The 22425-nt window shown below is 36.2% G+C and overlaps 1 protein-coding gene across 1 annotated transcript in view; it reads right to left on the bottom strand.

Annotated features, from left to right (window-relative positions):
- USH2A (usherin) overlaps positions 1–22425 on the bottom strand; it is a 484310-nt gene that overhangs the window by 87099 nt on the left and 374786 nt on the right. Inside the window, 7 exon segments of the mRNA XM_088132494.1 lie at positions 995–1178; positions 3303–3410; positions 14856–15054; positions 16761–16915; positions 18357–18554; positions 19603–19702; positions 20759–20982. Coding sequence (XP_087988620.1) covers positions 995–1178; positions 3303–3410; positions 14856–15054; positions 16761–16915; positions 18357–18554; positions 19603–19702; positions 20759–20982 — 1168 coding nt within the window.

Genomic DNA, 22425 nt, shown 5'->3' with positions numbered 1-22425 from the left:
ATTTATTTGTCTGGGTGTGCATAGAAAAAAACCTACTATAATCTCTGCCATAATCTTGTTTTTCCTTCATTTCATGCAGTACATATTTTAAAAAATTGGGGTTTCTGCAACAAAAGCCCATCTACTCATGGTAGCTGTAGCTGGATTGACAAAACAAATATCTGTAAATAAAATCAGCAGCAGTATTATGACTGTATTGCTGAACATTTTGCATGGCTTAATTAGAAATGTTACAATATGACAGTTATGATTGATTGGTAATCACAATGGGTGGAAACACCTAGCCAGCCCTGGCTAATCTAGAAACTAAGCAGGATCAGCTCTGATAAACATGTGAAGAGAGAACCACTTTGGCTTTGCAGAGCTATAGACTAGACTAGGAAAACAGATTCCAGAAGAAACTCATGGCAAACCATTTCCATATCATGCCAATAAAAGCACAAGCTGAAATAACTCTAGACATTGTATACTTGGATCAACCTAACTGTGACCAGGTGAAAGCTTTCCTGGAAGGCCCAATGGGCTACTTATTAGTCTGCCATGGCTAGCTGTAAGACATGTTTTCCATAAAATAGCAAGGTCTTTTTATGTGAAGTTCATGGGGACTGTATTCAATGTCATTATGACTACAGTATTAATTTACATGAGACATCCGTACTTGGGGCCAACAGTTTAGGCTATGCAGAGATCCTGATTCAAAAGGCTTGATGTGCTTGGAGCACACATAGGCCCCTATGCAGCACCTACCTGGAACAGTTTTCTCTTTTCCTGGGTTTGTGTGGCTGCCATCTGGACATGTTTGGTTTAAGGTGTTCCCAACAGGTGCTACATGCCTGCCCATGTGTGTTCCAGATCATATTTTGCCCATCAAATCTACATCTCTGCATAGTCTTGTAACAGTTGGGTTGAGCTCCAATGTATTTTAAAATAGCATATATCAAGATATATTATAAAAAATTAAACAACATCCTTTCTCAAATAAGTGACATTTTACCTGTTATTTGGTTGCACGGCGGAATGAGTGAAATTCAGATTTTCTCTACCACCTTTTAAAATCTCTTCTCCATTACAAAATAATCTATATTGAATGACAATTCCATTGGGTTTTTTTGGCTCATCCCAATACAATTCCACTATTTTAGAGCTTATTATAATATGACGAGGCTGTGACCATACCCCTGCAATTACATCAGCAACACTATGTTTATAATATTAACTTTATATTTTTAGTTTTATAAACAGGCTAGAATGCAACAAAATCACACTTAACAACAAAACCTAAACTCATTTCAGATTCATCGTAAGAATCACTCTAAGGGTTCAATATTTTTTAAAATTAATTTCACTTACAGCTAACCTTCAATGATTAAAATTATATTCCACCTTCTTCAGGTAAAATTAAAATACAGCAAAAACAGCAAAGTATACAATATAAAAGAGTTATATAGTAATGCAAAATTCACTAATCATCATTCAATCAGTGTACAGAAGATTATCATGCCAAAGAAAATAAGAATAAATGTTTGATTAGTTATTAAATAACATCAAGGTAGATGAAGTTTGCTTGGGAGAGATTTCATAGTCAAGGATCACAACTGAATAAGCCTTTTCCACTCTTAACATTTGCCATGCCTCAGAAAACATGAGGAAAACAAGAGCATCTTCTGAAGATTTTACTGTATATGAAGGTACATATATTCCATAAAAAATTACCAAAATATCATGTTCTAATTAACAGTCTTGCAGTTGTATCTTGGATTAAATACTCTTTCTGAACCATCAATAAAAGGACTTTTACATTTACAAAATCAAAATAGTCTAGTCTGAAAGTAAAAGGGACATGAAACTATGAGGCCAAAGCATCTCAGTTTAGATATAGTTACAGGAAGTGCTACCAGCTTAAGCCGGAGAATTTGTCTCGTGCCACAGAGGCAGCTTGTGCTACTAATGCATTATGAGACACATCCAGTCTCTACTTGCTTTAGGAAGAATATAGTCTTTTTTAGGGCCCCCTGCCCACAAGCCAGGCAGACATATCAACAGCCCATCTTGTATGATCTGAGATTCAATTTATTGGCCCTTGTCCAGTTCATTAACACATTTTATAGAACTGGCTAGATTGACTAGATGTGGAGTTTTAGGCTATGTCTCAGCACACTTTATTTTAACATGGATCAGTGTAAGAGGCTGTGGTCAGTAGCATGACATAAACATCAATTGCCTGGGAATATATTTAGTCATTTATAGATTATATATCTTGATTTTGGGCCACAATGAAGTTTACAAAAACAGTAAAAAGAAAATCTAAAACATGTACTTAAAAGGGAATGGCTGGCAAAAGGTAGGCCTCACTTCATAGCCTCAATTTATGGAAGATTGGTTACATATGTGAGAAATTTTTCACTTCTGGTATCATCACTGATATCATTCAGTACATTCCCACTAATTAGTACTAACACACACAAATAAAATTACAGTGACAAGGTACACTATTCAGGGTTATGTGGGTAAAGTAAAGAAATTGCTGAAAATCAAACCAATTGACAAAAGGGCTTGAGGTCCTCCGCTTGCTGAATAGCCTATAACGTAATGTGGAGTTCTGGAGACGTACATTTATGGAGTCCTTGGTGCTCTCTGAGATTGGCTGTTTGCTTGCAGACATTTCATTACCCAACTAGGTAACATCACCAGTACAAGTGAGTGTGGGGTTTTCTCCCTGTTTATATACAGTAGCTTGCCCTGCCAGTGTTGGTGGGCATGTGGTTTTCTCCTTGGTAGTTCCTTGATTAGGGTATTGATTTCTGCTTGTTTGCCTGGTGTTAATCCCTGCTTATCTGATTGTTGGCTGCTGGAGAGGATGTGTTCTTGGTCTTTTTGTTTCCTTCTTAGTTTTTTTATTGTAATTTTTTTAATAGTGTGTAAATATGGTTTATTTCTATGTGTCTGTGTCTATGTGTTCTATTCTACTGGAACTTACACTTATTTATTTATTTATTTATTTATTTATTTATTGTTACTTAATTTATAGGCTGCCCAACTCCCAAATGACTCTGGGTGGCTTACAACTAAGAAAGTTAGCCAGGTGCTCTCTAAACATTTCTTTATTTACCTTGGGTTGCCATTTCCTCCTTTCTTCAATTTTTCTGCTTAGGTCCATTTAAACATAATTCCTCTGTGGGGAGAAGGCTGAACAAACCAGGAGTTGAGGAATGGTTGTTGTTTTTAAATCAGTGCCTAGATATAGTGTCCTGACTATAGTTCACATGTATAGATGGTTTAAAGGTGAATAAATTACTCTTTACCTTGAGGAGCAGTTTGCAACGTTCTACCTGCACTTGTCTGACTAGTAGAGCATCCAGCAAACATACATGCTGTGAGTGTGAAGTGGTAGTTTTCATAAGGCTGAAGACCTAAACACATTAAAAAAAAGTTAACATTTCAGATGTTCTTTAGGTTAGAGTTCTATGAGAAAGACAACTGAGCACACTTAAGCCAATACATTTACTCTCATGGACCTTTTTATTCATAGAAATATCTGGATACAGGATTTTGTATTTGTTGCTATCAGTGTTCATTCATATACCTTGGGTATTCAACACAAGCTACATAAACATAATTATTAACCTGGATAGCAGGGATCACTGTTAGAGAATGCTGGAAATGAGTAATGCAGTCATCCAAATATTCTTTTTCTTCTATTTTCCCTAAGAGTTCAGACATGGCCACCTGTTTCCTGTTGAGGGCCACATTCCCTTCAAAATAATTTATTAGAAGCCACATGAGGCAAGGCTGAAGCAGACAGTGGCTGAGGCTAGAGACAAACATGAGTAGGATTTCCCCTATTTTCTCTGACAAACCATTCTTTTCCCCCAAGGATGAGACTACAAGGAAGGAACAGATAATCACTGAACTCTTTGTTTCTTAGGAGAGAAGGGATGGAAATTAGACCAAGGGCCACAGATTCTTGATGATAAATTCTGGCCGATCCAGAGAGGCAAAGAGGTAGGTAAATGACACTACACATATTTTTTATTTACTTATTTATTCATCAAATTTATATGGCACCCATCTCACAAACAAATGACTCTGGGTGGTATACAACAAGGTGTGATGATACAACTTCACTTTTTTTAAAGCAATAACATTTGAATGTTGAATTTAAAAGAAACAAGAATTTTCAAAGGGGATAATAAGTATTTCAGCCAATTGCCTCTAAGAAGCCACAAGCAGAGCATGAAATCAAAAGGGGTTCCCATGTTGATTTTTTCCACTCCTCTTGTTTCTCTTGTTTCATTCAGTGTCAGCCAGTGTCCATTACTCATATTTTTTCCTTGTCCCTTTTTAAATTCAAACAACGGCTGCCACTACTTCTTACTGTTTACAGATTCCATAAAATAGGTATGTTTAGTTTTTGTATGTAGACCTGCATGCCTCCAATTTTAGGGAATGGGTCTAAAAGATTTTTAAGCAGAACTGTTTTTTTTATATTCATTAAATGTCTGTTGGCATCTATTCCAGAATGCATCCTCTTTTCCCATTCACTATCAGTTTTAGAAGTCCTCTCCTATTTCTATACCCTTAATTCACAATTACCTCCTATTGTTCCTTCTGAACATGCCTCTGCATTTCTCTACCACAAAACACTGCAAGATTCAACAGAAACTTTGAAAATGGATTTATAAATATGTAGATATGTATTCTTTCGTATACATATGTTTCAAAAAGCAGTATCAAGGAAGGAAAAGCTGCTAGATTTTCTTTTTTATGAGCTCAAAAACTGCTATTAGATTTCTGTTCACATTTTGTTCTTTCCTTCTAATCTTCCTTGTCTTTGTCATTGATGGGCCCTGCTCTTTCTTATCTTTGCTTGCCTATCATTTGCATTCCAACTACTTTAAAAAGACAACACAATTCTGTGTCAAGAAGAGACAGAGAAGAAACAAAAAACTTAGGGAGTATCACTTTGTCTAAAACCAGTTAGATGACAACCTCATTGTTGCTTTTCCCTTCTCTTTCTCAAAATGGTTGTTGACACAGAGCAGTCAGCTGTTTGCAACAGTCCAGGAAGACAAAAGAAAAAAGAAAAAGAAAAAGAGTAAATAAGAGTCACCAGGGCTTTATGTTGCTTATAAATTGAAGAGGAAGTTTTTTTAGAAAAACTTGAAAAATCAGATGAGTCAGGAAGACAGGTTGGACTATAACACAATCATTAACTAGAAAAGAAGAAGGGAGAGAATTATCTCTATATTCTTTTCATAAAAAAAGCTAGTGAGCTAAAATGAGAGAGAAAGTATGGATAGAAGCCAAATACTCAACAACGTTTCACGACTGGACAGATTACTCTAGCAATAGGTAACTTCAATTGCCCCTAAAGGGAACTATGTTAATTTGCTACTAAAAAGAAACATTTATTATGAAGCAAGATTAATTTACAGCTGTATACCACAGAGAGAGAGAAAATAAAAGGCAGGCAAAGAAGTGTCTATTGCATAAATGCATTGGGGATAAGCATTATTTTGTTGTTGTTTATTCATCTGATATTAAAATATAGTGATAGCACTGAAGTCTGGATCACAATTTTGTTGTTTGGTTTACAAGCCTCAGTACATGCATCAGATTTATAATAATAATTCTAACATTAAAATGCTGGAGTTTTTTCTGATTCTCAGACATTCTGAGAACTTCTCTTGAGAAATTTCATTGGGGTTTTTAAAATTTTGTTTCAGTAGTTTCCTTGAAATTATAGAGATGTTAGCCTGGAAGAAGCTTTAAAAGTCTGTTTAATTCTGCATTAGGAATCAGATAATACACTGGGAAAATGTCTTTAGAAATACTGCAAGTCTTGCTGAAAATACTCAACGTTCAAGAACAGTTCTATTTGTGTAGGGCTCAATGCACTTGAGTTTCAAACATCCTTTTTCCTATGAAATGATTAGCCATTGCATTCAGCATTAATAAAGGGCCCTTTTTTTCAAGGACACTTGGGACACTGAATTCCAGCTCAGCAAAATACAGCATGCCACCTCTAACATACTTATATAGCACCACATCCCTTGGCCAGAGCCTTTCCTTACACAATATGTCTATAAGGGAGGTTAGGAGGAGGGGGAAAAATCACCTGTCCCAGATCATTCAACCACTTTCATGGCTAACCTCTCTCCTGTCTTAGAGATGAACATTCTAATTTATATAATCATATTCCATAATTGAGAAGGTTCCTACTTTACAAAGCCAATATTGAGTTTTAATACAGGTAATGGTGATGATCATGATGAAGATGGATACAAAATATCCCATATACTGTATATTATGCAGAAAACCCTAAGAACATTCAGATGAGATTAGACAATATTATTCTAAAGAATCTGAGGAATAGTGGCATACTTAAGATCACTTCATGATCCCTGCGTAAAAATGGAAAGACTTACAAACGCCTACAGCTGAAGAATGGATATGTTTCTTGATTAAAGAAAAATCTTGATTAAAGTTCTTGATTAAAGAAAAATCATTTCCTGGCTTTGTTTCTATTTGGAAACCACTCTTGGACTTTTTACCTGAGACTCAAAAAAAAAAAAAAAAAAATTCTGATTTTCGGGTTTGATTACTGATTTATTCTATAACTGTAGAAATACTTTGTATTAAGTTTTTAATATTTTTTGCTAATATAGATTTATTTTGTAGCTTTTTAAATATTAGAGTAGGAGGTGAATGTGTTTTATATCTATATCTGTACCAAAGAAAGTCAGAAATTACTTTTTCTCTTCTGTATTTTCTTTCTTTTGCTATCTTTTTTTTTCTTGATTTTTCTATATTTTACTCTTTACTAAAATTTAATAAAGTTTTTTTTTTTTAATGGAACTGATAACATTTCAAGTGGGGATTATTCTACTTATTAAAAGTAATTTAGAATTTAGGATCTTTTCCAGCATAAAGTCTGCCTCCTCTGGATTTTTTATGGAATTAATTCTGTGAAAGTTTGAATTAATGCATTCTGATAGAAATAGTGTATCTTGCCTCATCCTCTGTCTTTTCTCAAATGACAATGAATGGCCCAATTTGCCTATGTGATTGTTATTCCATAAGTCACTTGAATTTCTAGAGAAGCTTTGGTATAAATCATGTACTAGTAAAAATAAATCAGTAATATTTGGAGAAACTATGAAGAAAACAGAATGAATACACAGGACATATTTTTTCTTTCCAAGATCTCTTCTTTGTCCTCTCTAGTCACATTCATACAAAATATTAAATTATGGTATGAACTGACTAACCTTTAGATTCAGGTATTCTGGGTCCCCATGCTGTTTGGTATGGCCATCAGGAAGAGATCAGAAGCCTTTGCTTCCATTTTTGATTAATAGTAATTTATCAGACAACATTGATTTAATGTTGTCTGAAGTCTACATTGATGTTCTTGTTAATAATGATTTGCTGAAACAAGCCAGCTTCATAAATTACTGTTGTCCACAACTGGTTTTTTCTGAAAAAGATTAGCTACAGTTTGGCCAGGTTTGATGTCATAAGAAGTTGCAATTAATTTAAAATTGAAGCAAAGCTGCTAAATGCTTTGCCACAATCCTATCAGGTATGGGAGAATATAGCCAGTGACTTGCTGCGGTTAATTCTTGTAAAATCAATTCATGGCTTAGTGTTGCAGCCAAATGAGGCCTTCCCCTCTTTTTCTCTTCCATCATTTTAAAATACAAAATCCTGAAATTTCTTTATGAACACAGGGATGTTTAGAAGCTAGATCTTACAATCTGCCATAGGCTCACTGGTACAGCTTATTGGATAACCAAGATTTTTACACTGAGAGTTAGGCTTTTATGTTTTGCAATCCTGTAAAGTTATATCCATTTTGCAAATATCCCTAATGTAGGTACTTATCCACCAAATCTTTTATGAGTTAAAGCCTGCAATGCTGAAACTGAGAAACAGTACCTGGTCCACAGAAACATATGCCACAATGACTTAGGATGCTACAGGAATTTTTGCTAGTTTATACAACCTGGAATATAGCCACCACATGGGAATTAAAGAAAAAAAATGTGAAAATCCTCTGGCACTCTGCCACAAAATGTGTACAATATATACAATTAATATATCAAAAACTATTCAACCAACCTTACAGTCTTAGTGAAAAATATCACTCCTCCCAACCTCATAAGTTCTAGAAACACTTAAAATCTAAAAATAGACTTGGAAAAATGAATTTCTAACTTCAATTTTGCTACTGAAATGGGCAGTCTCAGCTTTCTTTTAATACAACATCCCCCCCACATTATTTGAGTCTGTCCTCATCTTCCCCCCACTACATTAGTAAGGCCATTTGTAAAGGAGTAGTAACGCAAAGTGAAACAATGCCATAACTGTCATCCAAATTGTTCTGTACAGAGTACTGGAAGTGTTCACTAATAAATGATACAAAAAGGTCTTTTATTGACAAGCTGCCATTTGCTGTTTGCATTAGAGAATATGAGAAGATGATGGCTGGTGCCCCTTGATCCCAGTGGCATTCAAGTCAGGGTGATAGCGGAAAATGCTTCAGTTTACTTAAAGCACTGATAACACCTCTAAATAATTAACTCAGGACTTCCTGTCTTCAATTACTTAATGCTTTTTTTAACATCTTGAGAGGATTATAAGGAATTTATGGATTTCACATGATGAACACATTCACCACAATTCCCACCAAGCATTTATGGGATCATGTTTCCAAAGCTTTGATGTAATTAAAAATAAGCAGTGAGACAATGGTGCAGTGGCAAGGTGCAAGCTGCTTCATCTGCAATTTGTAAGGCCCTTGGATTCAAAGTCTCAGGGAATGCTTAATGCTACAGCTTCATTAATGTTCAACTGTTGCTCTGGGAACAGCAGAGGTTTTGGAAGAAGATGAGAAAATCAAAACACAGGCCCATGGGAGCTGGAACGATGGGTACTTCAAACAGTTGAGCTATGTGAAATAAGCACAGTTGTTTTAGCGAACATCATGAATTTACAGAGCAGTAATTAACAGGTTGCAAAAGCACAATCACTCCTTGAGATGAAAAAGCAGATTTGCCTTGATCAGTGAAAGGGGTGGGGTTCTTTGCTACATTAAAAGAATGATGTTTCTTTAACCCACACTGTACAAAATAATAAATATTAGCAACTGCTATGGCATTGCAACCCCTTCCCCATTAAATTATAACATTTACTTCGGGGATAAAGGGAAATCTCATTTTGCACAAAACTGTAACAAAGAGAAGTTGTTGCCTTTTGTATTTTTGCTTTTAAGCTTCTTAACCAAGCACTGATGCAAATGAGAACTTTTCAGCAAAAGCATTGTTCTGTTGTCTTTTTTTATTTGAAGTTCGCTAATGCATTTTGTTCTATACTAAATAATATTGCAAAGCCAATAATACTTATTGCAAAAACCATACAAGTATTTCAAAAGCCATACAGGCATTTTAGAGTATCGTTAAAACTTCAGGAGCAAGGCAAGAGTTAATCCAATCCAGGCATTTGTGCTATGACAAGTTATATTTTGGATTAACACCTGAAGGTATGTCAAGTTTTTCAAGTTTGACAAAAGACTTTGTGAAAATCATCACTGACTTTCATATGAAAGATACAATAGTTAAAAATACAATGTGAAGTCCTTGGGGTTCTCTGAGCTTGGTTGTTTTCTTGCAAATGTTTCGTTACCCAGCTAGGTGACATCTTCAGTGCTAGTCTGGAGTGGGGTTTGCTCTCTGTTTATATACAGTGGCTTGCCCTGTGTTTGGGGTGGGGGTGGGGGGCAGGTATTTTTTCTTCTTCTTCTCCTGATACTTCCTTGGTTAGGGTATTGTTTACTGCTTGATTATCTGCTGATAATCTTGATGTTAATCTCTGCTTATCTGGGTGATGATTGCTGGTGAGGAGATCTTCTGGTCTTCCTTTTTATTGCCTCTTTTGAATAGTATGTAGATGTTGTTTAACTCCATGTGCCTGTTGATGGCTGCCTTGTCGGAATACCAAGCTTCCAGGAATTCCCTCGCATTTTTGGATTTAGCTTGGTCTAAGATGCTGATAATTTCCCAGTTGAAACTATAGTTAAGTCTGTCCATGTGCTGTGAGATTAAGGAGTTTTCATCCTGTCTTCTGACTGTTAGCTGGTGTTCATGGATGCACTCTGCTAGCCTTTTGCCTGTCTGTCCTACATAGTGGTTATTACAGTCCTTACATTGTACGTTGTAGATGACTCCTGTTTTTTCTTCTTGGGCTACTGGGTCTTTTGGTTTACTTAAGATGTTTTGGAGGGCTTTAGTTGATTTGTGTGCTACAGAGATGCCATGTGGTTGTTTGTTTCTGAGACATTTCTGATGTTATCCTTTTCATAGCTTGTGTTGGTTATGTTGTAGTAGGTTGAGTGGTTAGGCACTTTTTGATAAAGTTGTGTGGATATCCATTTTGTTGGAAGATGTTGTATAGGTGGTCTGTTTCCTTTTTATGCTGTTCTGGGTTGCTGCAGTGTATTTGCACTCATTTGAATAATGTTCTTATGCAGCTCCTCTTGTGGGAGGTTGGGTTGTTAGTTTGGTAATGGAGTACTTGGTTAGTGTGGGTTGTTTCCCAATAGATTTGGGTTTCTAATTTGCTGTTGTTTCCTCTGTTGATGAGGATATCCAGGAAGGATAGCATGTTGTTGTTTTCTTCCTCTCTGGTGAATTTTATTCCTTTAAAGATGTTGTTGATAGTTGCATGTGTCTTCTCTAGATTTTCCTTTTTTATTATAACAAAGGTGTCATTTACATACCGGATCCATACTTTTGGTTGTATGTGTGGAAGTGCTATAGTTTCTAGACGTTGCATTATAATCTGCTATGAGTCCTGAGAGTGGTGATCCCACTGTCCCCCCAACACTGGCAGGGCAAGCCACTATATATAAACAGAGAGCAAACCCCACTCCATTCCAGCACTGAAGATGTTATCTAGCCGGGTAATGAAACATTTGCAAGAAAAGAACCAAGCTCATAGAACCCCAAGGACTCCATAGTTCAACCCTGAGCTACATATGTTCTCTTCTATTGGTAAAAATACAATAGCAAAGGACTCCTCAGATCTGTGGAAAACTTTGGGGTTATTGTTTGGACAATCTTATTACTATCCTCTCCAATGTCTTTTGTGGAATTTGATACTGCGTGACACTAGAATCTGACAATTTATTAATTGTAATCAGTGACAGGGACTTGGTTCTCTGCAGATAAACCAACTTTCAGAGCAGCTTTACTTCTTCATTATGTCATCAGGTCCTTCATGAGAAAAGAAGGGGTGTAAGGATTGATATGATAGTGAACAGAAATGCATAATGGAATACTCCTTACCTCTACAGCAAGACTTAAACCCCCAAACTTTGAAAGGACATTTTTGGTTCTTGAAAATTCATATACATTAGTTGCTTGTGTCTACTGGTCCCAAGCAATTTACCTCTTATTCCAGAAGGAATTTTCCTCCTAGTTGAGTGACTTGTTACAACTGGATACTCATTTGTGGAAATTTTAACATCCACAATGATGACTTTTTTTTCCCCATAAGTACATTGTTTTTTCCCAACTCCTTGAGATATTAGTGGGGGTATGCAAAAAACCTGATTCAAAATGTTTTGAGCATGAACACTGAAACTTTTCAGCATGAGTGCAGAATTGCTGCCTCAAGGGAAAACTGTTGTTCTGAATGCCAAACAGGGTGCTTTGAATATTTTTGGAAGAATTTCAAATTCAGAATGGAGTATCTTGAGTTCAGAACGTAGGCGTTTTCAATTCAGAACACTTCCAAAATGATTGAAACAACCCATATTTAAAAAAAAACCCCACACATTTCACATTCAGACTGAAAAGCTTTGTGAAGTGCTCAAAATGGTTTTGAACAGAAATATTTTGCACACCTGTAGTTATCAGACAATGTTCATTCTCCCTTTTTCAGCTATGCATATGAAAGGTGGCATCCTGGTCTGGTGACCATAAAAGGTCTTGAGCTGGAGCTGTCTGCTTTACTGGACTGTGATCTTTAGAATCCTTCCCAGTACATTTTCTCCTACCTGAGCCTTTTTCTCTACAACTACAACCCTGTGACATACTGTGACCTGACAGTAAGTGACTGACCCCAAGTCATCCAGCTAGCCTTCATAGCTGAGGGTGGACTTCAACCTGCATGGCTCCAGTCTTAGTCCAACATCTTAAACAAGAAGGGTCTGTGCTGGTGCTGCTCACTCAAATCCTCCTGTCCCAGCTGAGATTGCTGAGCATCAACAGCATAGCCCTCTCTTAGTTTATTTCCTTTTTGAATGATCATTCTTTTCTGGTGTTGATTTGTGACTCCTCAACACCTCCTGTGATATTGCTCCTCACAATAAGTGTTCACTACGGATTGTTATCACCTCCACGTTTATACTCTCTATACATCTTCTCCCTGGGTAAACTGATTTCTTCCCTAGTTTTCGGTATCATTATGGAACGAGTCTTTTACATATTAGAGAGAAATATTATGCCTATGTAGATCAGGTACCCTCCACAGCGACCAAGAGAACAGCAAAATATCCATTGGCTCAAAAAGGTGGAAGAAAACTGTCTAGAATTTAAATTAAATATAAAAGCTTTGATTCCTTTCTACCATAAAGGAGAAAGCTCACTCTTCTTTTTGTCCACAATAAAGAGACTAATGTTGCTGAATTATGTCTGTGAGCCTCTGGTTGAATAAGAATAAAGAGTTAATGTCTGAAGAGCTAAGATTCAAAACTGTGCCTGTGGGAAGCCTGACAATCACATACACTGATGATATTTAGGTGCACCAGTCCTATGTTGAGCTTCACAGCATTATTTGGAAATCTACTGTATCTCAAGTAGTCTAAATAATATCTCAACATGGATGATTATACATTGTCTTGGTTTCAGCATGGACATAAGTGAGATTTGGTTTTTCATCTTGACCATTCTTCCACCATTTTTTTGTCCTCCCTCCTATCTGAACTCATGGCTGCCCAGTGACCCCTAGACTTGGCATTCTCTGGTAGATAACAGACTGCATTTGCAAAAAAATTGTAGTGGCAATGGTTAAAGCCTCTAATTTTCCTTTCAGAAATATTTGCCAGATCTGTTGTTCCTTGACAAAGGACTCAATAATGCTCAGTGCAGCCCCTATTTGTTTCTCCCTTGGACAACCAAATTGACAGAACTTTCCTCTAATCCAGATTCAGGACATCCTACTTTGGAATGTCCCCAGTCTTCCCATACCTTTGTGTATTATAGGGCCCTTCACTGACTCCTGTAACAGAAAACTCAATATAAATGTTTGGTTTTTGGTCTTTTGGGTCCTGTTGCACAATATTCTGCCTTATCTTTCTTCTCTAACTTCCCAGTAAACTTTTCTTGGATGTCTTGAGTAAATTTAGAGGTCCTTTGGCTGTGCTTTCTTATCCTACAGTCTCATTACAGCTAAAGAGTTTCCAAGACCTGGCCACTAACCTACAGAATCAGCCCAACAATTAATTTTAACATATTTAAGAAGGGTTTAAAAGCATGTTGATTTCAAACTGGGAAGCTATCTGCAGTCTGGGCAATACTGCAAAAACTAATCCTTATTCAAGCAGGTAATATGTAGCCTTTTACATTTTATTGGTTTTTAATTTAATTAAATTGTTTTATCAGCAATTTTGGTAGGGTGATGGGATTGCATGTTTAATTGGTTTGCTGATTTGGTAACTATCAGTTGGTTTTTATTTGGTTGTTATCTTTCTTTAATTTATTGTGTAAAGCTTTGCAATTACTGGTTGTCTTTGATAGTCTGATGTTTTAATTGTCTTTCATTATTTGCTATGTGCCTTGTTGAAAGACATGGTATAACTGGTTGTTGGGATCATCATCATCATCATCTCCTATAAAGGTGATTATAAAGTAACAGAAGAAACAGTAGATCATATACTTAGCTCATGCAAGAAGTTTGCATAAACTAACTATAAACAATGACATAACACAGTCACCAAAATGATTCACTGGCATATCTGTAAAAATTATCATCTGCCAATAATGAAAAATTGGTGGGAACATATAGTTGCAAAAGTAGTCAAAAATGAGCAGGTTAAAATATTGTGGGATTTCCAAATACAAATTAATAAAGTCTTGGTGCATAACACCCCAGATTTAATATGGTTGGAAAGAAGAAAGTATGGATAATTGATGTGGCAACACCAGGAGATAGTAAAATAGAAGACAAAGAACTGGCAAAGATCACAAAGTATCAAGATATGAAAATCAAAGTTGAAAGATTATGGCATAAACTGGCAGTGGTGGTCCCAGTGGTTATTGGCACACTGGGTGCCATTCCAAAAAGTCTTGGATGATACTTAATCTGCGCATTAACAAAATTTCCATCTGTCAATTGCAAAAGGCCACACTGCTTGGATTCGCACATATACTACACTGATACATTATGACATCCTAGGTTCTTAGGAAAAACCCGGTGCAAATGAAGACCAAAACCAGCTAAAGAACTGGCAGCTGTGATTTCACATTGATGTGTATGTAATAATAATATACTCCTATAAAGGTGATTGTCAAGTTCTTGAATCCAAATATTGGCAATGGAAAATAATCATTATTGTTCATTATTGTTATCATGCTAAGATAAGGAAAGCTGGAGGGTTAATAAAAATTTGTAGGGACATTTAAAAATTGCTACCCTCCACCTGTGTTCTGAAATTATAATCCAGTTGATATACTGACATAAAAGGTTTGTTCATTGTAAGGATTGCAGTCTTTAAAAAAAAAAGGCTAACATAGGAAGACCTGCTAAATAAAAGAGTTATGTCATTTGCTTGAAGAGCTTTCTATTCTTACCTGCGACAGTGTAGTGCATCTGGTCTGCAGGACCAGTGTGTATAAGTCCCCTTCCAATTTGATGTATGTGATATTCTCTGATTATACCATTTGGCTTCTTTGGTGCCACCCAACTCAAATGCAAGGTTGTTGCACTTAGAGGTATAATTGTTGGTGGCTGAATGTTCTCCGGGACTCCTTGGACAGTGACTGCAATTACCTGAATGCACAAGAATTAGACAGCAATTTATTGTAGTGATACACAAGATACCTTGATCAATGAGAATGTCACTTTTAGTTTAAAATATTGTTGTTTGCTCTGGCATACCATTACCATGGGTCTGTGTAGAACAAGTTATTTTTCTTCTCTTAAATTTTTTCCACTCACAGTGAGATCTGACCTTGAATATATTTCTCTATGAATCTAGGTGTACAATTTATCAAAGCAGATGCACAGTATTTTGCTAGGTGAAAGGAACATTTGGATGGCAGGCTGTCTTACCAGAAAATGCTGGCTAATTCCTTTCCATATGTTTAACAGTCTAATGTCATGTGGCTTGAATCACTAAGCAACCATTGGCATAAACTCTGAAGCCATGCTACCCTTGGCTTCATCTAGGGAAGCCATCAGAAAGAATTCCTATTCCTTCCTCATCTTCCAGAGATAAGGACAGTTTCCTGGTGGACAGAGAGCAGTTGGTTCTTCAGCTGCTGTATTAGAAAAGACATAAGTGATCAGGGATGATATTAATGTGACTACTCCTTTTTTCTTCCCAAGCCCAGCAGTGCCCTGTTCTTTGGAGTTCACTTAAAAGATTTCAAAAATTTCATCCATCAGACCTGAATAATGAGGTCAGATGGCTCAAGATATTCCAGTCACAGATCTGAATTCACTTGATTCCACACTGAGTTTTTATAACCACAGAAATCTGTTCTGAATTGGTTGAATGTGAGTCCAAAATATCTTTAGGATTTCCACTGCTATATGGTAAACATAACATTGAGAGTTATATAAATTCATCTCTTTCAAAGCCCCTTAAACTGAGAAATATGTGTGCAAATACAGGAGAAACATTCATGAGGGAGGTTTCTGCAGAAGACATGGACCAGAAGAAATGGTATGACTAGAAGATAGGATGCAGAGTCTATGACAGAACATTTTTTAAAGTTATCTAAATAATATTTTATTGTGATCCTGGTTGCTACTTATCTACTGTGAAACAGTGGTAAGAGCAGAAGCAGAAATAGGGACACAAAACCTTGCCTCTTGTCCCCACCTGTGGGTTCCCCTAGACACTTATTTGCTGTGTCAACTGATGAAAGCTATTTCTGATAAAGAGTTGAAGGAAAAGAATAGAAAATATTCTTAAGAACAAAAGATTACAGATAAATGATTTCTGCCCCATATTATCAAGGTGTTAGTTTTGTGGCAGAGAATGAAGCATAGAATCAAGTGTTTGGATTTATAAGAACTATATTCAGACAGAAACAAGAAGGAGTAATGAGGAATATACTCTAAACTGCATGCCACTTTAAAAAATGGAGGTAAGAATGATTGGATAGTGTGATATTTGACCCCATCTACAACAAGTGTGTTGACTCAACTGTCCAAGAAAGTATTATGAACTCTGTTTACTGCATCTTTCCTGAAAACTGTTTCTATTTGCGTGAACACATTGGTCCCAATCGATCCCATTTCAATGTGTAATGTAATTCAACTTACATACTATCTGGCCAAACTGGATGACTTCTCCCATTTCTTGTACTGGGCTACAGCACAAGGTGGCTGGCAGGGTTTATCTGGAAACATCAAAGTACGTAGCCAAAAAAAGAATGTTTCCATGTTTCAGTTGCTCTGCTGAAGGTTGCTACAATATGATGGAGAAGAAAATACTACTTTCATAGCATACTGAAAGATTTACGTACCGTGCTACTGTCTGAACATCCAGCAACAGTGCAAGCACGCAATATATATGAGTATTCCTGGTATGGTTGAATACCACTGGTGTCCATGAAGCTCAGTTCCTTTCCTCTGAAATGTTCAACTCCATTTCGGAGAATAATATAATAAACGATGATGCCTTATCAATAAAGAAATTAAAAAAAAACTTGTTTGAATTAAAGATATGCCAGATAATTATATACTAAAGTTAGAAAGTCTTACAATGATTCTGTAAAAGGTATGTTTAAACAGCAACCTGATACCAAGAATAAATTGGGTGACTTTTTGTCTTTGGATATAACATTAAAGTTCCATGAATGAATTTCAGGTTTGTGCATTCCGTCCACACTGATGTATTCTCTCCTCTCTCAAATTAAGCTTGACTCCTAGTTACTTAATGGACATATCCCTGTAATTTTCTTGCAGCAATGCAGAAGTGGTTTGCCATTGCCTTCTTGGATGTTTCTAAAGTTATGTCTTAATCTAAAGTGATAGTGGTCAGAATCAGTTGTAGTTTATTGAAACAAGCCAACTTTTCACCATGTTTTATAAAGCTGGAAGATCTTTATAAGCTGTGATATTAACTGCAGCATAGTATAGGAGGATGGCATTCAACTACACTTCATTAAAAACAGGAGCACCAACTTTAAACTCCTCCTTGCAGCTATGCCAGAGAAGAGAAAGAGAGGAAGCACAACAGCGTAGGACTTGTTCATATAACGTTCACCATCATATAACTTTACATTCAAATGAGGATATGTGAAAGTTGAGGCTGGGGAATGTCATGAACAAGATGCCAGAACAAAGAGAAATACAATATATTGTATCAAATATATTGTGCATTTCTTTTCCTGGTGAAGATGAAGATCTGGAACTGATGCCAGTAACTGTGGGTCATTCTTCACCAGAATGAATGAATGAACACACATACACTCACACTCTGTCATCTGTGCAGTACTTCAGAACTCAGAAATAATTTAGAAAAGTCCTTTGGAGCACACAGAGGAGGGAGAATATAGCACCTGTCAGTAGATCTTTAAAGGAACTATGACTTTTCTTGGAAATAAGTGGCTACTCCAAGAAATGTAGCAGCTGTTTTAGAGGTTTATGGATAGATGCTATGTTCTCTCTCTTGTGCATAAAAACACCTTTTGAATTTGAAGCCAAAATATATGCATAGCATTATATGTATATATACACATATACAAACACACATATTTATGTTTGTGTATGACAGTGTTGTCCAAACTTGGCCACTTTAAGATGAGTGGACTTCAACTCCCAGAATTCCCTAGCCAGCCATGCTGGCTGGGGAATTCTGGGAGTTGAAGTCCACTCATCTTAAAGTGGCCAAGTTTGGACAACACTGGTGTATGAGCATGTGTTTATATGCACATATTCATGTTTGTGTATGATATATATTTATTTATCTACACAGGCATACACTTCTTTGCTGATAGATACAGGATTAGGGTGTGAACTTAAGCACAATATTATTATTTTTTTGTAAATGTTTTTGTTCTCAAAATTCCTTGTGCTGGATAAATGCCAAATCAGACATTTTTCTTTTGCCAAAATACCATTTGGTTGACGAGGTTCCTTCCAGGTTAGAAATATTACATCTTCTCGATTATCCACTTTTGCCCAATGAGGTGGACTTATACCTTCAGGGATGTCTTGTTTAGTGGTTGCACTGTTAAATTCACTTAAACCTTTCCCATGTTTGTTCCATGCAGCTAACCTGTATTCATACGTAACATGAGGCTCTAGATTCTTATCTACAAAGAGAATATTTAATACATTCAAAGAGATGATCGTCAACCTGTATATTAAGTATGCTAGACTTACATATTAGGTTCTATTTAGATATATCTAAATCAATCTGGTTCACTTTCAGATTTGTGAACCCATGTCTTCATTCTGTAAACTTTGCACTTTAGAAGAATGGTGCATAAATTGAAACATAATTACACATACATGATATAAAGAAAATGGATATCTTTTTCTCCTTTTCTTGTAAAAATAGTAGAAAGTGAAATTATTCAGTGAAACTGATGCTTTCAGTGGATGACTTTAGGGTGAAAGTCCACAGCATGAAATAGGCAAATGAGAAAAAGGTGCCAATGCAACAGAGTTGTTTTGCCACATTTTGAAGTAATTGAAGCAATAATCATGACAATTTAAATACCATTAACTTCAGCATCTAAAATATCTAATCTCACCAGAGGGTGGAAGATTCAGAGCAATTCATCACAAAGCATGTAGTTATGGGATGAATTTGCTGTCATAAAATACATCAGTGTCCACTAGCTTTGATAGGTTTCAAAGAGGGTAAGAAAAGTTTGGGGAGAAAGAATACAAGCCAAGACATGTGAGCTTAGAAAAAGATGCAGCTGCTTTAATGATTCAAAGAAATGGATCGTATATGAACTCCTGTGCATTGCAAGGCATCTCTTTCAAACAGTTTGTATAATCCTAGTAATCAGTGGTAATAATTATGATGGGTGTAGGTGACCTCCAGTTTCAGAAGTCTGGACTAGTTATGGAGGTAGGAGAGATGGCTTTTTGGTAGTCCCTTTGCAAAACAAAGGCTGGTTTGATGGATCCTTGGTTTGATTCAATAGGGCTCCTTTGCCTCTCCTACATTTACAACATATATTTATACCAATCATAATTAGCAATATATTGATATCTATCAGTGTACTGGTAAAAAGATTTTACTCATTTCAAAAAGATTTCTAAATATAGAGAGGCCACATTACACTTTACTGAATTGATTACAGAATTTACAATCTGTAGCCGATGAATAATCGCATATTATTTTACCTTTGAATGAATATTGAGTTGGGCCTCCTGTATAAACCTTCTCCTCCAAAGATGGGCATATACTTTGATTTTCTTCATTTTTTGTATAACTCCGGGAAATCTTTATCCAAGCACATAGACAAGTATGCTCGTCAAAGTCACATTGTGCACAGTATGTCACTGCTCCCACAGATATAGGGCACAGTGAGCTGTATTTACATTCTTCGTTTACCTAAAACAGTCATTCCCAAACCTCTGAAGACCTTTAAAAACAACCTAAACAGACATGCATAGACACTCTTCTGATACACATTTCAAGGCTCCTTATTCCTTTCATGCAATCCCAGCACCCCACCTTAGTGTATTTTGTTTCAGTCCTACTGCTTTTATGTTTTTTTATGCTTTGATTATTATTTACCATTTTCTGAGACTATCAGCAAAGGCTCACAAATACTGCAATTCAGCAGGTGTCTACTTATAGGCAGTCATTTTTATGAGTCGCTTCCCAATTTTGGAATCTCCTCCCTGGCACCTATCTTACTGTATGAAACTTTGTACCACCTGTATGTTTATTGGATCTTATTGGATCTTAAATTTGTGAAACCCCACTGAAACTTTCTAACTTCAATACATTTTACTAATTGATTTTAAATATTCATTTTACAGCTGGTTTATTTTTGTTTTAGCATTTGATAGTCTGGGCTTCACTGCTTAAAATTTCCTTCTTACTTGTGTTCGTATGGCCATACTGTTAAAATGACAAATTTTGGCATCCCCTCGCCCCCATATGGATACCATGTTAACGGCCCACGCAAAACCACAAAGTTTAAGAATGCCCAAATCATTGACTGTATGAACCAACCATGGAACTGAACATGACTATATATACACATACACATTTTCCAGCCAGGCCAGAATGTTAACTTTTAGCTCTTATACTAATCTGAAGTGCTGAGCAACACTTTACAAGAAGCAGCTAATCATTATTAATTCCTTTAGAATTCACTGCAATAACATCAATCATGGCAAACTCATTTGGTATTAATATGGATGTAATGTGAAAATGAATAATGCACAGAGGAGTTTTTATATTCCTATTTTACAAAAATAGTTATGAACAATGTATTTCTCTTCCCATTGTCAAATCAGAACCACCAAGAGGTTTTCTATCAATTACCTTCATCATCATTCCAGATGAAATCCTGTCAGAGCAAACATATTTCAAGGGATTATATCCAAGTCCATTACAACATTCCTCGCTCTCTGGAATAAGTTCAGTCGCGCAGCATCTTAATGGCACTGGGTTATTCTTTTTAAGGTGGGCTTTAGCCTCACCACTGAAAGCTGAGCAACATATGGTACTTGACATATTCACGTATTCATGTCCACAACAGAACATTCCTGTAACAATAAAATATTATACATGAAGGCAAAAACAGGAGAAAGTGAAGGAAATAACAAGAATGCTGTAAAATCCAGCATAAAAGCATCAGCACGAGGCAGCTATTGATATTGAGGAAAGGTATCTAAAGTAGTACTTAATGTTGAATTTAAAATGTCTGAGAGGCCTTTGTTGAGTGGCTAATTCTGGTGATCGGATACAATACATTCTCCTGCTTTCACATAGGTTACAGAAAGTAACTATTTGCAGGTCATGACTTTATGTGCCACATTCCACATTCATTTTGTTTGTTTGTTTATTAAAAAGGTTAGTTCAATTACAATCTAGTTTTGTCGACACATGCATCTGTGAAAAACAGGATTCCTAAAGTCATATAAAATGCAAAATAGATTTGGTACTAGGAATAGGCAGATTTCCTTAATGTCTACACATCAGTACTTCAGAGTTCTAGTCTGATTTGGTTTCTCCTCTGATTCATTTCTGCCCAGGAAAAAGTGTCAGAATTTTACTATTGCCACAAAAAAATTAGCCATCTCCTCTTCCTCATCTCCAAATGGTCCTTCAACATTGTGAAAGATATCTGGAAGATGCCCTGGAATCAGGGTTCCACTAGTTTAAAAGTCTTTTCACTGTTGAATGGACGCTATTGCATACAAGCTACAATATTTTACAAAAGTACGATTTATGCATCTTTTAAAAAATATTGGTTTGTTATAGTTATCTTTCTGTGATAGTACATCAGAGATCAACTGTGAAATCTAAAAATATGTAAATGAAGATATAAAACACAATTTATGTTGGTATTTGTGCTGCATTCTTAAATTCCTTCTTGTGGAAGCCAACTCCTGCATGGCAAGAACAAATCAAATAAACACAATAAATAGGCTACATTCACAATCTATATTTTCAATGGCATTAGACACCGTGATGCAGTAATCAGAACATGCAAATTACACAAATGTTCTGTATCTCTCATAAGGAACAGTATATTTTTCAGTCCCAAAGTGTGCATAGAGGAACATGCTTAGATTTAAGGGTGTATGTGGACACTGGAAACTAAGTCTGATTAATGCATGGGGTTACAGGTTGGATCTGTCATTATGCCTATATTGATATTATTGTGATTCAGTATCTACATAATGTTCTAGGAGGGCTATAGTTCCCAAGCAGAAAGGTAGGGAGGGAGTCAGGAAGGAGAAAAACTAAGATCAAGTCATCGAATTGGGCAGAGCAAAGTTCCATTTTTCAATCCATATAGACGTTCTCAAGTTCAGTCTTTAGTATCTCCATTAACAGAGTAAGCATCAGGTAACAACAGCTACTCTTCCTCAGGCTGAGAGAGCTGCTGTCAATCACAATAAACAATACTGAGTTAGCCACATCAACAATTTTACTTGGTATAAGGCAGATTCCTACATTCTTAAAACCCCTGTTTGAAAAAA

The sequence above is a fragment of the Python bivittatus genome, unplaced genomic scaffold, assembly GCF_059951505.1.
Source record: "Python bivittatus isolate LINGU-HERP-01145 unplaced genomic scaffold, Pbiv_v1 ctg000020_np1212, whole genome shotgun sequence".
NCBI classification, from domain to species: Eukaryota; Metazoa; Chordata; class Lepidosauria; order Squamata; family Pythonidae; genus Python; species Python bivittatus.
The sequence above is the reverse complement of the archived record's forward strand: the minus strand, read 5'-3'. Positions and strand labels throughout refer to the sequence as shown.